Source organism: Sparus aurata, chromosome 11 (genome assembly GCF_900880675.1).
Source record: "Sparus aurata chromosome 11, fSpaAur1.1, whole genome shotgun sequence".
Classification (NCBI taxonomy): Eukaryota; Metazoa; Chordata; class Actinopteri; order Spariformes; family Sparidae; genus Sparus; species Sparus aurata.
This window is the reverse complement of record NC_044197.1, coordinates 7718676-7733809: the sequence shown is the minus strand read 5'-3', so window position 1 is coordinate 7733809 and position 15134 is coordinate 7718676. Positions and strand designations below refer to the sequence as shown.

The 15134-nt window shown below is 40.6% G+C and overlaps 1 protein-coding gene across 1 annotated transcript; it reads left to right on the top strand.

Annotated features, from left to right (window-relative positions):
• The first annotated feature begins 887 nt into the window (after positions 1–887).
• sgcb (sarcoglycan, beta (dystrophin-associated glycoprotein)) lies at positions 888–4784 on the top strand. Its single transcript, XM_030432768.1, has 6 exons — positions 888–940; positions 1731–1940; positions 2085–2270; positions 2383–2574; positions 3232–3363; positions 3577–4784. Exons 1-6 carry the CDS (start codon positions 926–928, stop codon positions 3775–3777), a joined length of 936 nt encoding a protein of 311 aa, XP_030288628.1. The 5' UTR covers positions 888–925; the 3' UTR covers positions 3778–4784.
• The last annotated feature ends 10350 nt before the right edge of the window (positions 4785–15134 follow it).

Below are 15134 nucleotides of genomic sequence, written 5' to 3'. Positions count from 1 at the left end.
AGGCCTAAATTGTCATATGATTACAATAAGCAATTGGAATTATTGATTAGTGGTTAGCAGCAGATCAATTTTAAGTGTTTCTGATAGTATACCGCATACAGTATCTATAATATATGACTATGTGAATAATAATATCAATAGTACTGATGTCATTTTACCTAGTCATATTTGTAGCTGATATAGTAAAATAAAAAAAGAAAGAATATTTATAGTATAAAGAATGATTATGATGATAATTATCAAGGTTCATTTGTCATTTAACAACACAGGGTTTTACAACGAAATGTAACATTAAGTTCCTTTATTCAAGACAAAAAAATGATGGTGTATTTAATTTTAACATAAAAAAAAACAATAATACTAACAAATTAATAATATCAATGATGATGATAATGATTATAATAACAATGATAAAATAATTAAAGACATTTTTTTTTAAAAGTCCAAAATTATTACAGGCTGGAAAAGTAAAGGTGTTAATATGTTGTGATGGGTATTCGCTGTCAATTTCATATAAGTTTTAGTGTTAAACAATGTCACTATAATCAATGCCATCATTTTCCCCCTTGCTCGATTGTGACGGCTCTCCGGGCAGTTTATGGTTTACCTATGGAAAATATGAATGGGAATGTTTTTCTATTTTAAGATCTCTCTGTCATTGGCTGCTTGAACTTGGACTGGACCATCTTTTATTTTCGTGGAAACGTCGATCTGTCGTTGAAAATTAAACTTCCCTCGTTTGTATTCGTTCGTATTGAAATGATTTGTATTCATGAATAAGCATCTTCCAGTCAGTAACTTAATAAAAAGTAAAAAAAATTAAATAAAATAAATAACAAATAACATTTCTTTTCGCTTTCGACTGTGAAAAGTGGTAAAGTGGTATGTCCCGTGTCACTCGGCAAGCAGGAGAGGGAGGGTCAACATGGCGTCCGAACAGGTCCGTTATCTTCTCTATTTGTTGTTTTTCTTTCATTTTACTCCATTTTATTGTCATGCGTTTGTTAACAGCGCAACAATATGTAATCTTTGGTAAGCTGGTGCAATAAAGATGAATGTACTGGCTTTGTTATCGGCTCTACGATGATATCAGTGCAATAAATACTGGCCTCCGCTTCGTTATTATAGGCAACGTTAGCTTGTGGAAATACAAAATGCTAACATTTTTAACAGATATATTGTTTGACAGCGACGTAATTTGGCTTATTTAAAGAGCATCTAAACTGTATTGTAATGAGACAGGCGTGTTTGCTTCTGTTTCACTGCAAAAACGAGTGCAGGTTATTTTTAGTTATGGCCACCGACAGCCAGTCGCGGGGCATTTAACTGAGATGCATTCCAACGCAGAGCAGAAGAGACACTGAAAATACATGAGAACCAAACCCTTATGTTTGCTATGTTTATGGACAGTTAATGTAGATTTGTGGAAAATCTCATACACAGTAAAACGTGTAAGAAAAGAATGAAGTTGTATATTTCCCCTATGTGTTAAATTCCATTGATTTTAAGGACAGTATCTCTGAATATTGAGGGGGCATTCGATTTTATAGAAGCAACCCCAGATTATCCCTTTATTGTGTTGAAAGTCAATAAAACCAAGTATATGTAAGGATATTTTCTTTTTTTAAGATTTTCATGACATGAATAACTGAGTCTTTACAGCACCCCTTGCTGCATAAAGCAGGCTGTACATTGTAGTGTCGGGTCTCTGAGATTGTTTTACCTTTCAGGAGAGCTCCAATGGGCCTGTGAAGAAGTCCATGCGAGAGAAGGCTATAGAAAGACGCAGCATCAACAAGGAACACAACAGCAACTTCAAAGCAGGCTATGTACCCATCGAAGAGGAACGTCTCCATAAGACGGGGCTGAGAGGACGCAAGGGAAACATGGCTGTCTGCATCGTTATCCTCCTCTTCCTCCTCGCCTTAATTAACCTAATAGTGAGTATACACAAGTCTAAATGTACCTCTAATTCATCAATCTAATGGATGGACAATGGTTAAGAGTTTACCCCGAATTAGCATTTTGTGTTGTTACATTCATTGTATTTCATGGTCTTCTGCAACAACTCTTCTGTCCCTCAGATCACTCTGGTAATATGGACAGTGATCCGGATCGGTCCTAATGGCTGCGACAGTATGGAGTTCCATGAGAGCGGCCTGCTGCGCTTCAAACAGAAGGCGGACATGGGCATCGTTCACCCACTGCACAAGAGCACAGTCGGAGGTCGTAAGGACCAGGACTTGCTTCTTGTCGGCAACAATAACCCGGTGAGAAACACAGAGTACACTTAGAGTGAACACTGAGCAGTTGCAAAAGCAAATAAAACGACTAATTGTGTGTGCACACAATGAACTCCTCTCTTTTCTTCATGTTTTCCAGGTTGTGTTCCAGCAAGGCACCACTAAGCTGAGTGTAGAGAAGGACAAGACGTCAGTTGTCAGTGATGTTGGCATATCCTTCACAGACCCTCGTACACAAAATACATTCTTCAGCACAGACTTTGAAAACCACGAGTTCCATTTGCCCAAAGGGGTCAAAGTTCTCAGTGTTAAAAAGGCGTCCACAGAAAGGGTGTGTATAATGATAATGATGTCTGATAGCCGTAACAGAAAGTAATTCATGTTTTATGTTATGTTACAACAAAACCTGCACTATTATCAGCGCATGCTAACCCATAACAAAAAAGTGATAAGTAATTTAAAGAAATTTGCAAATTAACAAATAAAGCATTAGTGAGAACACATTGAGCTGCAACAGAGTAAAAGAGATGTTGAGACTTCTAGAAAATGCTGGACTATCTTCAGAATAAGTATCTGGTTGGTGTTGTTGTTGTTGTTATGTGGCCAAACCAAAGCTCAGACGAAAAATGTGAATATCCAGAGAAACGTGACATTTGCAGTCCTGAAATGCTCTCAGGCCAGTCTGTGGTAGCCTGAGAGCACGTGAAAGAAAAGCAGGTGTGCACAGCTGATAAATACTAAAGACTCAAGGCTGTATTGACTAGCAGAGGTGTTTTTACAGTGAGACAAAATACAGGCCTGAACATGAATATGGATGAAAACATTCTAGCTTTGCATCTTATTATGATTATTATTTGTAATTTTGAGGTATTGTTTGGGATGTTTATAACACATTTTTATAACACATAGTAGAGTCTAAATACTCTGTGGACCCTTTAATATGCTGGCTTTAGTGTTGACAAATGTTATGCATTTTCACTGATTTCAGATCACCAGTAGTGCTACATCGGACCTGAACATTAAAGGGGATAGCAAGGCCATCATTCGTGGAAACGAGGGCGTCAACATCATGGGCCGGACTGTGGAGTTCAAAATGGGTGGAGGCATCGAGCTCAAGGCTGTAAGTGTGGAATATTGCAACTTGTACTTTTAATATGACTCGTGATGCTGGGATTGAGGTTTCCCAATTTGGTACAAAATTTGAAAAAAAAAAAAAAAACACAGTTGAAAGCTGTAAGAATAACACAAAGTAACTTCAATTATTACACAGTGCACCTTTAAAGCTGGTAAGGAAAAGTATGTGAGAATGGATGCTGTTTTTTTTTCTTTGCAGGAGAACAGTATCGTCCTCAACGGATCAGTCATGTTCAACGCCACACGCATCCCTAATTCCGCTGGAGATGTGTATTTCGATGAGGGTCTGGAAAGGTACAAGCTGTGCATGTGTGCAGACGGGACTCTGTTCCGTGTGCAGGTCAAATATCACAACATGGGCTGCCAGACCTCAGAAAACCCATGTAGAAAAGCTCACTAGGAGACTTAACTGGAATCTGCTGTTACCATCTCACTACAATCTGTCACCACTGAAGTCACACTACAAATTTTGTAGGACATTCTGTAAGGCCATTTATCACTACGCACATAATAATACCTCTGCAGCTCACCTGACTTGCTCTGTGTTCCTCATTTTGTGTGCCAAACTGTGTTACAGATCATCGCCACTTGGCCAAAGATATTAACATAAGTATTTGTATTGTTTTAATAAAATTTTAATTCCCATGTCAGTGCGTAACACTCCTATTTTTAACAACATACTGTGGTTTATGTTGCCCGTTGATAGCGATTAGAAGCTACAGTATTTACTTTTTGCCTTACCGTCCAGTATTACTAACTTACAAACCTTGAAGAGGGCTTGTGCAAGATTTGATTTGCTGTTCATTGTTTCTGGCAGCTGTGTTTGATATTTTCTCTCTAATATTCACTGACAAGCGTGAGACACTAAATGATCACAGTGATTTGTATATTATTACATTTGAAAAGATACATTTTAAGCCATCCAGTTATGTTAAAGCAGAGTAGGTCTCCTCCTGCACATCTTGGACTGTCTTTCATGCATGTGCCAATGGATTTACAAGGGATGATGTAGAATAAAATATATAATGTATGTAATATTCTAATTTTGTCGCAAAGCCTTTTTTACAGCAAAATGATACGATAATGAGAAGCAGAACAAGACTGTGTGCACTAAGTTACGCTACAGATGAATGCAAATGTTCATGAAAAGCCTGTATTGAGTGGTTTTGAATTTTGTGCAATATATATTATAAAAGATTTGACTTTCGTTTTGCTTTGGATTGTCTTTTTTGTTTTATAATAGTGCCAATGTTGAGAAATGTCATGAAATGTCATGAAGAGTGTTTTTGATCAACTAAATAAAATAAAAAAACAGGAGAAAAAGGGCGATCAGCCTGGTTTGAAAAAATTGTCCAACATTTAATTGCTGTTTGTTTCAATAAAGAAACATGTTGCTACGGGAAACTTCTTATCGTGGTTTCTGTCTCAAGTGTTTACATGGCCATTTAACATCATAAAAGATTACTATGCCTCATTACGCAGTTTTATTATCTAATAGAATGTGGGGCTGGAGCTGGGGCATGACTCTCCTTGCCATAAACTTTCAGGATTGCAGTTATCTATCATACATGAAGAGGAACAACAGTAACTGTAAGACATTAACTAGACATGTAAATGATTGAATGAATCTCTGAATAGCATAATTAGGAAGGTGCATGTTCAGCTAGACACAGCAAAATCCTCTTCAGACTTTGATCAGAACTGCCGGAGACGAAGCCAGTCGGCTGACAACACTTGGTGCGAAAAGAGAGTCACAAGTTCTCCAGCAACGAACTTCTGGAAAGAGTGGAAACACAGGTGAGTTTGATGTGTTAATTTACTGTTTGTTTGTCATCATGGATTTCTTTAGATTTAATATGACCGTGTGATGAAGGGCGATTTTGATTTATTGATTTGAATAATGATTGTCACAGGCTTTCTTTGGTAAAAATGTATACTTTTTTGATTCTTTTTTGAGTAGGGCAGGTTGTGATGGCAGTGGCTCAGTGGCCCTTCGTGGCCGCTGTGCTGCTCCTCGTCTCCTCGGGGCTCCTCTCCTCCTCTCCCCTGCCTGCCTGCCCGGAGCCCTGCACCTGTCAGAGAGCCCCCCTGTTGAACTGTTCCTCCTCTGGCCTTTCCCTGGTGCCCCAACACATCCAGGACTCTGTCACCGAGCTAGACTTGTCTCACAACCTCCTGGTGTCTGTAACACTCGACCGACAGCATCATTACCTAAGGAATGTATGGCTGGGAAACAACAGTATCACACGCTTGTCTCTCTGCATGAAGAGAGACCCGGCAGGCCGTCATGTCAGAGGGAGACAGCTACATGGCTTGAAACCTTGGAGCAGACAGGGATGTGTATCGTGGGCCCCCACCCTACAGCTGCTATCTGTAGAGAGGAATCTGCTAGAGGAACTCCCAGAGGGTGAGTCAGTGTGAAGTGGTCATACAGTCGTATGTCAATCACTGTCACAAGATCCATCAGCGCATTAAAGCGTCTATTCCAAAACTCAATAATCATCTTTGATTGAAACATTTCTAACTGTGATGAATTCTAAGGAGATCAAACTTGAGACTGTCCTTATCAATACCATACAAAATTGCTGGAGCACAACATAGAAATATGTAAAGGAACAGTTCACCCCGAAATGAAAAGTCCGTCATTATCTAATCATCCCCATGTCGATAGAAAGGCAGATAAAGTTTTGAAGTCCACAAAACATTTCTGGAGCTTCACATCAAAACATTGTTGCATTCTCCTAAACAACTGAAGCTCGTCCAGTGTGATCCATTTCTCCAAAATTTATTTGAAAAGACTTTATTTGCACCCTTGACACGTGGTCAAGCTTGTCACCCACTTCAGACAGGGTGTGTGCTCTAACCTTTAGCTTAGCAACTACAGTGAATAACATCTTTTCAAATCAATTTGTGATTTCTGGTTTCTGGTTTAAACTTTTGAAAAACAAGTCCCCATCTACTTCAGTTGTTTCAGAAAATGCTCCAATGCAGTTTTTCTATGAAGCTCCAGAAATGTTTGTTTTGTTTTGTTTTTAGAGTGAACTTACCTTTTAAACACCTTCACGTGTAATTTACTTTTTTTGGTTACTTTTACCATCAAACTAAGCAGAATTATGTCTGCTCATTTTTTTATTATTAATGGATAATTATTACTGATACGTTCATATGTAAGCAGCACTTTGTAGTTGCTGATGATGGATCCAATTTAACTACTTACTTATGGGTAGTTAAATCTGTGAAAATGAATCATGCTCTATAAATGTATCATAAGTTTTTTATGTAACATCTTACTGTAATGTGGAAAAATGACTAGTGACTGTCACTGTTCAACAATGTAGTTGAACAAAAGTACGATAATTCCCTAACAAATGTTATAAAAAGTCAAAATACTTGTGCATAAGCTGTACTGTATTAATTCCACACACTTTAATAACAATATCTTAAATATTTAGCCACTAAAATTGCTATAAGCTTTGAGTGGGAACTGATACTACAGACTTGAATCAGAACAGTACAGTCATCACAATACTGCACAGTGTCATATAATGACTGACAGACCACACCTAATATGTTACAAGCTAATTAGTTAAATGAAACATTTATTGTCGGGTGTGTACCCAAATTATATGATATATTTTGCTTCTAATCCCTTCAGACTTTGTCGTCTAAATAAATGTTCCAGGCCTAAAAAAGTTAAACTATCGAGTTTTTCATGAACAAAGCAGAACCTAGGGATAAGAAAATTACTTGAATTAAGTGAAGCAGGTCTTCTTTAGGTCTCAATTAGCATCATGTGATTTACCTCGTGTCCCATTAGAGGAATCTGAACTCTTAGGTTGGTAATCAGGGGCCCCCTTTTTAAAAGACATTCTTTACTGTGTGGGCGTTTAAGGTTAGGCATCTGATAGTGAAGTTGCACACCTTTAATTGCCCTCTGGTGTGTCGTTGAGAAATGTCCATGAGTCAGACCTGAAGGATAGGTCCACCCTGGTAGGCATGTTGTTCGCCAAATTCAGGCCAAAAATGTAGTCTGAGATCTAGAAATTCATCCATACACTCAAAAATAAATAAATAATTGACTGTAAGTATTCTTAATTAATGTGCATTTTCCATTTACAGTTACGAAAGAGCAATGTAAAAGGTTTAATTAAATGCAAATTTGTTTTTTTTATCCTGGTATGTCAATGTGAATAAATTCAATAACTAAGTTTGATTAAATTAATGCAGACTTGAACTTAAAACTTTATATTCAATTATAACATATAAAGTTATGGGGAACTTCTACATAAACACGTGTTTTATTTCAAATCAGTTATTCTGCCTCCTGTAATATATCACATGTCTAGTTATCTGATTTATGAGCATTGACTCAATATGACAGGTAAACCTTGCATCAAAATGTGACCCTTTATATTTAATTTATGTAGTGGAATTTGATGCAAAATTTACATGGAATTGAAATTCTTAAAGTCAGTGTTTTTAGGCAAATTCTTTTTTTAAACGTGTATAGTACAATACATCTCTGAGGTGCATTGCTGTTAATGTCCTTTCATTTGATTTTCACATTCAAAGACCCTTTACCTGATATCCATTATCTTTAGTACTTTGCTCCACTTAGAAATGATTAAACCTCCCAAGATAATGAGACTGTACACCCTTGAGCCTGTCAACTTTTATTGACATTCCAGTGGCTCACAGAACGGTGTAAACATGCAGTACAACTTTGACGATTTCCCTTAAATCATATTCATTCAGAGCATTTCTTCCGCCTGGTTGAAACTTATGTGCGTTTCATAGAAATGCATTCACTACGGTTCTTCTAAAGGCATGTGTGGACGGCCCATTTACTTAGCAAGAGCTGTGTTGACAGTCATAGACTTTTTTCCTGTTTGGTATTCAGCTCACAGAGCCCTCGGTGCCTCTCTAATGAAGCACAGACCCACAGTGACTTACTTCAGCCCAGCAGTCTCAGTGAGATTGTCTCTGGCTGGTGAAACGGGGGGAGGCAGGCAGCAGGGGAGAGTGAGCACCACAGAAAAAAATCTAAGCCTCTTATTAGTCATATTTTAAGAGTGCTCACAGTGAAATTAAGACAGGGGAATCTGGATTCAAATTCTTGGCAGATGATATTCAATTCAGAGATTTCATATTAAACTGTACACGATATAGAAGTCCGGAGAGAGGGATGATGTTTACATTATTTAATCTCAGCATTAAAAACACTGTAGTACTACAAACACACCGACATTATAGCCTAAAATAAACAGTTCTTCACCTTGCAAATCACAGTGATGAAGGTGAAGAAGTACAGGGTTGAGAAGAGACAGACATTTAACATATAGTACATTCCTGGCACTTTATGATTTCTGTTCAATTCTGATTACCGTTCTGTGTTTTCTGCAATCCAGGGCTGGAAGCTAGTGAGTCCTTACAGGTTCTGCAGCTCTCCTTCAACAGGATCTCGACTCTCCAACCAGGAGACCTCAGCCCCCTTTGGCAGCTAAAAGAGCTCCACCTACAACATAATCTCATCACAAGTCTCCATCCACAGATGTTCCAGGATTTAGCCCAACTGCAGGTAACACAGCTTTTTTTAATCTAACTTTTTAATCATGCATAGAACATTCGGTATTTCAACAATGAACTGTCTTATTCAGAAAAGTATTCTGTAATTAAAAGATCATCTAACTTTTAATTCAAGAATTTTTCTTTTAATAGTTGGAGCAATTCTCAAGATCTATTGTATGTCCACATTTCATCCCACTCAAAGGTCCTCGATCTGAGCTTTAACATGTTGACCAGTCTTCATCCTCTGACGTACCTTTCTCTGCGTAACATCGGGGCGGATGTTAGGCTGGATGGCAACAGGTGGCAATGTGATTGCAGCATGCGCAGTCTCCGAAGGCGGATGGCCTACGATAGCAGCAGAGGCCTGCAGTCCTGGAGTGTGGTGTGTGCTGCCCCCTCCATCCTCTCGGGCAGAGACCTTCTGCAGTTGGAGGAGGATGATCTGAACTGTTTTGGCAGTGAAAACAGACCAGAGCTCCACCAAGATGTGACCGTTTACAGTGGGTCTGAGATACTGCTGTCTTGCTCTGCACAAGGTAACAGTAAAAAAAACGTGTAAAATAACGTTATACATACATAATATAATAATGTGTGTTAGTCCAACTGCATGTTAATGTTGTTTGTATTGTAGATTCAGTGTGGTGGACACTGAGTGGTCAAGCATCTGCAAGCCAACCTCAGGATGATCTGCTCATCACTGACATCACAGAGAGAGACACGGGACTGTATGTGTGTGTGTCTGAAGAACATGAAGTTGGGTCTGTTTTTAACCTCCAAATCAGTAAAATAGAAGGTAAAAGAAGAAAACCAAGAAGTTTACCACAAGGCGCCCCAAATAGGATAGGTCAAGAAAGAAATCAGAGAGCTACTCAGTGTAACTTGACTCTGGCTGTGTGTCTGTCTGTTTTCATCACGTTTCTGATAGCCTTTATCATCGGAGTCCTAGTAAGACCATATATAGATATTCTCTGGAGAAGGGTCACCAAAAAGAAAAGTTCCACTGAAACCTACTCCGTCTCAGATGCAGAACAAAGACAATATGACAATGAGGCCTACTCCAATGGTGATGAACCAGAAGTCCCTAGTTCTCATAGGGAAAGGAGAGTCACATTTAGTGATGTAGACATTAGAGAAAACACCAATGTACAATATTATGATACTGTAGCCAGTGGTGATCAGGAAAGCCTCTATGATGATGCCGTGTTTGAATGTGAAGCAGCAAAGGTGGAGAGGGATAGGCATACAGCTGAAGATTCAGGAAGTGAGCGCAGCTTACCACAGAGTAGGTCAGAGGAAAACCAGAGAGATCTCTCCAATGCAGGCCGCAAACGTAACATAGAGTTTGAACACATCCCGGACCCTGTTGAGCTGGGAAAAAGGAGATCTTCCTCTTCATCATCAGATTCTTCACTCTCTGGGAAAGAAGAAAGAATAACCCAGAGAGACCTAACAAGACCCAAGTCTCCTCAGCTAGCAAAGGGCTCTGTTCAGCAGAGAGCTGACTTCTTGCCAGCCAGAAAAGGAGAGCTGCCACAAATTTCCATAGAGGGCGGTAAAAATCTCGAATTTTCTTCCGAGCCCTTCGCAGATTGGTCGCCACATACAAAGAATCCCAACTTAACAGACCCTGATCTGTGGCAGGAGAATGAAGAACAATTTGAATTTAGCGATTCTGTTCGAAGCAGTGTTCAAGGGTCATTTAATGATTCAAAACTGATTGTGGCACCCACTCCAAATAAACAGAAGAGGGATGATACGTCCAGCTCCAGCTCCAGTGTCAGTGAGGGTGAGCCTACAGAATACACTGTGAACTCAGACCCAGTGAATGAGAAGGATATAGAAAGTAAACACAATAAACCTGAGGTCACTATCATGCCTTCATTGGGATTTAATCAGGGTGATTACAGATATGACCCACAAAGGCCAACAGGGAGACCAAAAGGCTCTTTTTCCTCTCGTTCCAGTGACAGTGATGGAGAAGACCACACAGTCAAAAAAGAAAAGGATAAAAGAGAGGGGGACACACAGAAAAAAGTTGTACCCATGCCACGTACAAAATTCCGTGAACCCAGTTTGGGTGTAATTAATCACGGTAAAAAAAACAGGGCACCTCCACCACCTGCAGCTCCTTCATCCTCTTCAAGCAGTGAAAGTGAAGCAGAAATCAAAAACCTGAAAGTGGAACAGAATACAGGCAGAGTGAATGAGGGGATCAAAATCAGTGAGCCAAAAATACAGTCAACCAAGCTGGATCCCCAAATTAAGAGGAGCTTGGATATCAAAGCCAGAGTACCAGCTTCTGATTCTTCATCTAGCAGTGACAGTGAAGCTGAAACATCAGGCCACAGAAAGAAACAGGGGCAAGGTCAGACCAACATGGCAAGACTTCCAATTAAAGTATCCCAAACTGCAAGACATGACCCACAAACACAGTGGCCGGTCCTAGATCTTGAGCATACAACAGGCATCAAGAGGCGTCTGGATATAAAAGTACCATCACCGGCTTCTGAGTCATCTTCTAGTAGTGACAGTGAGGATGAAAAAACAGGCCACATAAAGAAACAGGAACAAGGGCAAACCAACGTGGCAAAGCTTCCAATAAAAGTATCTGAAACTAATGTCAGAGCACCAAGACCTGACTCTGAGTCATCTTCTAGTAGTGACAGCGAAGCTGAAAAAAGGGGGCAAAAACAGAAGCAGATGCTAGGCAAGGTGGACAGTGGAGGACACCCATTTCAAGTATCTCAAACTGTAAATCCTGCCCTACAAACACAGTGGCCGGTCCTAGATCTTGGTAATACTGCACACATCAAGAGGCATCTGGATATCAAAGCACCTTCACCTGACTCTGAATCTTCATCATCGAGCAGTGACAGTGAGAATGAAAAAACTGGTCACATAAAGAAACAGGGGCAAGGACAGACCAACATGGTAACGCTTCCAATAAAAGCATCTCAACTTGGTATCAAAGAACCAAAACCTAAATCTGATTCATCTTCTAGTAGTGACAGTGAAACTGAAACAACAGGCCACATAAAGAAACAGGAGCAAGGACAAACCAACGTGGGAAGGCTTCCAATTACAGCATGGCAACCTAAAATCAAAGCACAAAAACCTGGCTCTGAATCATCTTCCAGCAGCGACAGTGAAGCTGAAAAAACAGGTCACATAAAGAAACAGGAGCAGGGACAGATCAACATGGCAGGTCTTCCAATTAAAGTATCGCCTACTGCAAGTAAAGATCCACAAACACAGTGGCCTGTCCTAGATCTTGAGCATACAACACACATCAAGAGGCGTCTTGATATCAGAGTACCATTGCCGGCTTCTGAGTCATCCTCTAGTAGCGACAGTGAGGATGAGAAAATTGGCCACAAAAAGAAACAGGAGCAAGGACAAGCCAACGTGGTAAAGCTTCCAATAAAAGCATCTCAACGTAGTATCAAAGAACCAAAACCTGATTCTGATTCATCTTCTAGTAGTGACAGTGAAGCTGAAACAACAGGCTACACAAAGAAACAGGAGCAAGGGCAAACCAATATGGCTAGGCTTCCAATAAACGTATCTCAAACTGCAAGTCATGACCCAAAAACACAGTGGCCGGTCCTAGATCTTGAGCATACAACACGCATCCACAGGCGTCTGGATATCAGAGTACCATCGCCGGCTTCTGAGTCATCCTCTAGTAGTGACAGTGAGGATGAGAAAACTGGCCACATAAAGAAACAGGAGCAAGGACAAGCCAACATGGTAAAGCTACCAATAAAAGTATCTCAAACTAATGTCAAAGCAGCAAGACCTGACTCTGAGTCATCCTCCAGTAGTGACAGTGAAGCTGAAAAAACAGGGGCAAATAAAGAAGCAGATGCTAGGCAAGGTAAACAGAGGAGACGCTCCATTACAAGTATCGCAATCTGTAAATCTTGACCTACAAACAAGGTGGCCAGTTCTAGATCTTGAGCATACTACACACATCAAGAGGCGTCTGGATATCAAAGCACCTTCACCTGACTCTGAATCTTCATCATCTAGCAGAGACAGTGAGAAGGAAAAAACTGGTCACATAAAGAAACAGGAGCAAGGACAGACCAACATGGTAAAGCTTCCAATAAAAGTATCTCAACGTAGCATCAAAGCACCAAGACCTTACTCTGAGTCATCTTCCAGTAGCGACAGTGAAGCTGAAACAACAGGACAAATAAAGAAACAGGAGCAAGGGCAGACCAACATTGCAAGCCTTCCAATTAAAGTATCCAAAACTGCAAGTACTGACCTACAAACACAGTGGCCAGTCCTAGATCTTGAGCATACAACACGCATCAAGAGGCGTCTTGATATCAAAGCACCTTCACCTGACTCAGAATCATCATCTAGCAGTGACAGTGAGGATGAACAAAATGGTCACATAAAAAAACAGGAGCAAGGACAAGCCAACATCACAAAGCTTCCAATAAAGGTATCTCAAACTAATGTCAAAGCACCAAGACCTGACTCTGATTCATCTTCCAGTAGTGACAGTGAAGCTGAAACAACAAGCCAAAAAAAGAAGCAGATGCTAGGCAAGGTGGACAGTGGAGGACACCCATTTCAAGTATCTCAAACTGTCCATCCTGACCTACAAACACAGTGGCCAGTCCTAGATCTTGAGCATACCACACGCATCAAGAGGCGTCTAGATATCAAAGCACCATCACCAACTCTGATAACTGGCCACTTAAAGAGACAGGATCAAGGTCAAACCAATGTGGGAAGGTTTCCAATTACAGCATGGCAGCCTAAAATCAAAGCACAAAAACCTGGCTCTGAATCATCTTCCAGCAGTGACAGTGAAGCTGAAAAAACAGGTCACATAAAGAAACAGGAGCAAGGACAGATCAACATGGCAGGTCTTCCAATTAAAGTATCTCCTACTGCAAGTACTGACCCGCAAACACAGTGGCCTGTCCTAGATCTTGAGCATACAACACGTATCAAGAGGCATCTAGATATCAAGGCACCATCACCAGCTTCTGAGTCATCCTCTAGTAGTGACAGTGAGGATGACATAACTGGCCACTTAAAGAGACAGGAGCAAGGACAAACCAATGTGGGAAGGCTTCCAATTACAGCATGGGAACCCAAAATCAAAGCGCAAAAACCTGCCTCTGAATCGTCTTCCAGTAGTGACAGTGAAGCTGAAAGGACAGGTCACATGAAGAAACAGGAGCAAGGACAAACCAATGTGGGAAGGCTTCCAATTACAGCATGGCAACCTAAAATCAAAGTGCAGAAACCTGGCTCTGAATCATCTTCCAGTAGTGACAGTGAAGCTGAAAAAACAGGCCACACAAAGAAACAGGAGCAAGGGCAAACCAATATTGCAAGGCTTCCAATAAAAGTATCTCAAACTAATGTCAAAGCACCAAGACCTGACTCGGAGTCATCATCTAGTAGTGACAGTGAAGCTGAAACAACAGGCCAAATAAAGAAACAGGAGCAAGGACAGATCAACACAGCAAGTCTTTTCACTAAAGTACCTCATACTGCAAGTAATGAGCCACAGACACGGTGGCCTCTCCTAGATCTTGAGCACAAGACAAGCATCAAGAGACGTCTAGATATCAAGGCACAATCACCGGCTTCCAAGTCATCATCTAGTAGTGACAGTGAGGATGAAACAACACATCACACAAAGAAGGAGAGGCCAGAGTTGCTGGTAATTGCAGGTCTTCCATTTACAGTATCTCAAACAGTAAGTCGTGATCCAGAAAAACAGTGGCCAGATGTAGATCTTGGTAATACCACTCGCATCAAGAGACGTTTGGACATCAAAGCCCCATCATCAACTCCTCAGGCATTAGTAAGTAGTGGGAGGGAGGGGAAGAGAGAAGAAGCTATCAAAATTAGTTCCTCTTCCTCATCAAGCAGCTCAGACGAGCAAGAGGAGGACAACAACCCCCCTCGAACAGCAGAACCAGAGCCACATCCAGATTCACGATGGCCTCCACTGGGCCTTAGCAGTGCCCCCCATGTCAAAAGACGCCTGGATATCAGGGCACGTTCACCTCCACCTGACTCTTCCAGCAGTAATGAGAGTGAAGGTGGGACTTCAGATCTACTTTTAAAAGTGGAAAGGGACAGGACTACTGTGGGAATTACAAATAATCCACTCCAGACAAAATTGCCAGACTTGAATATGAGTATCCCCCT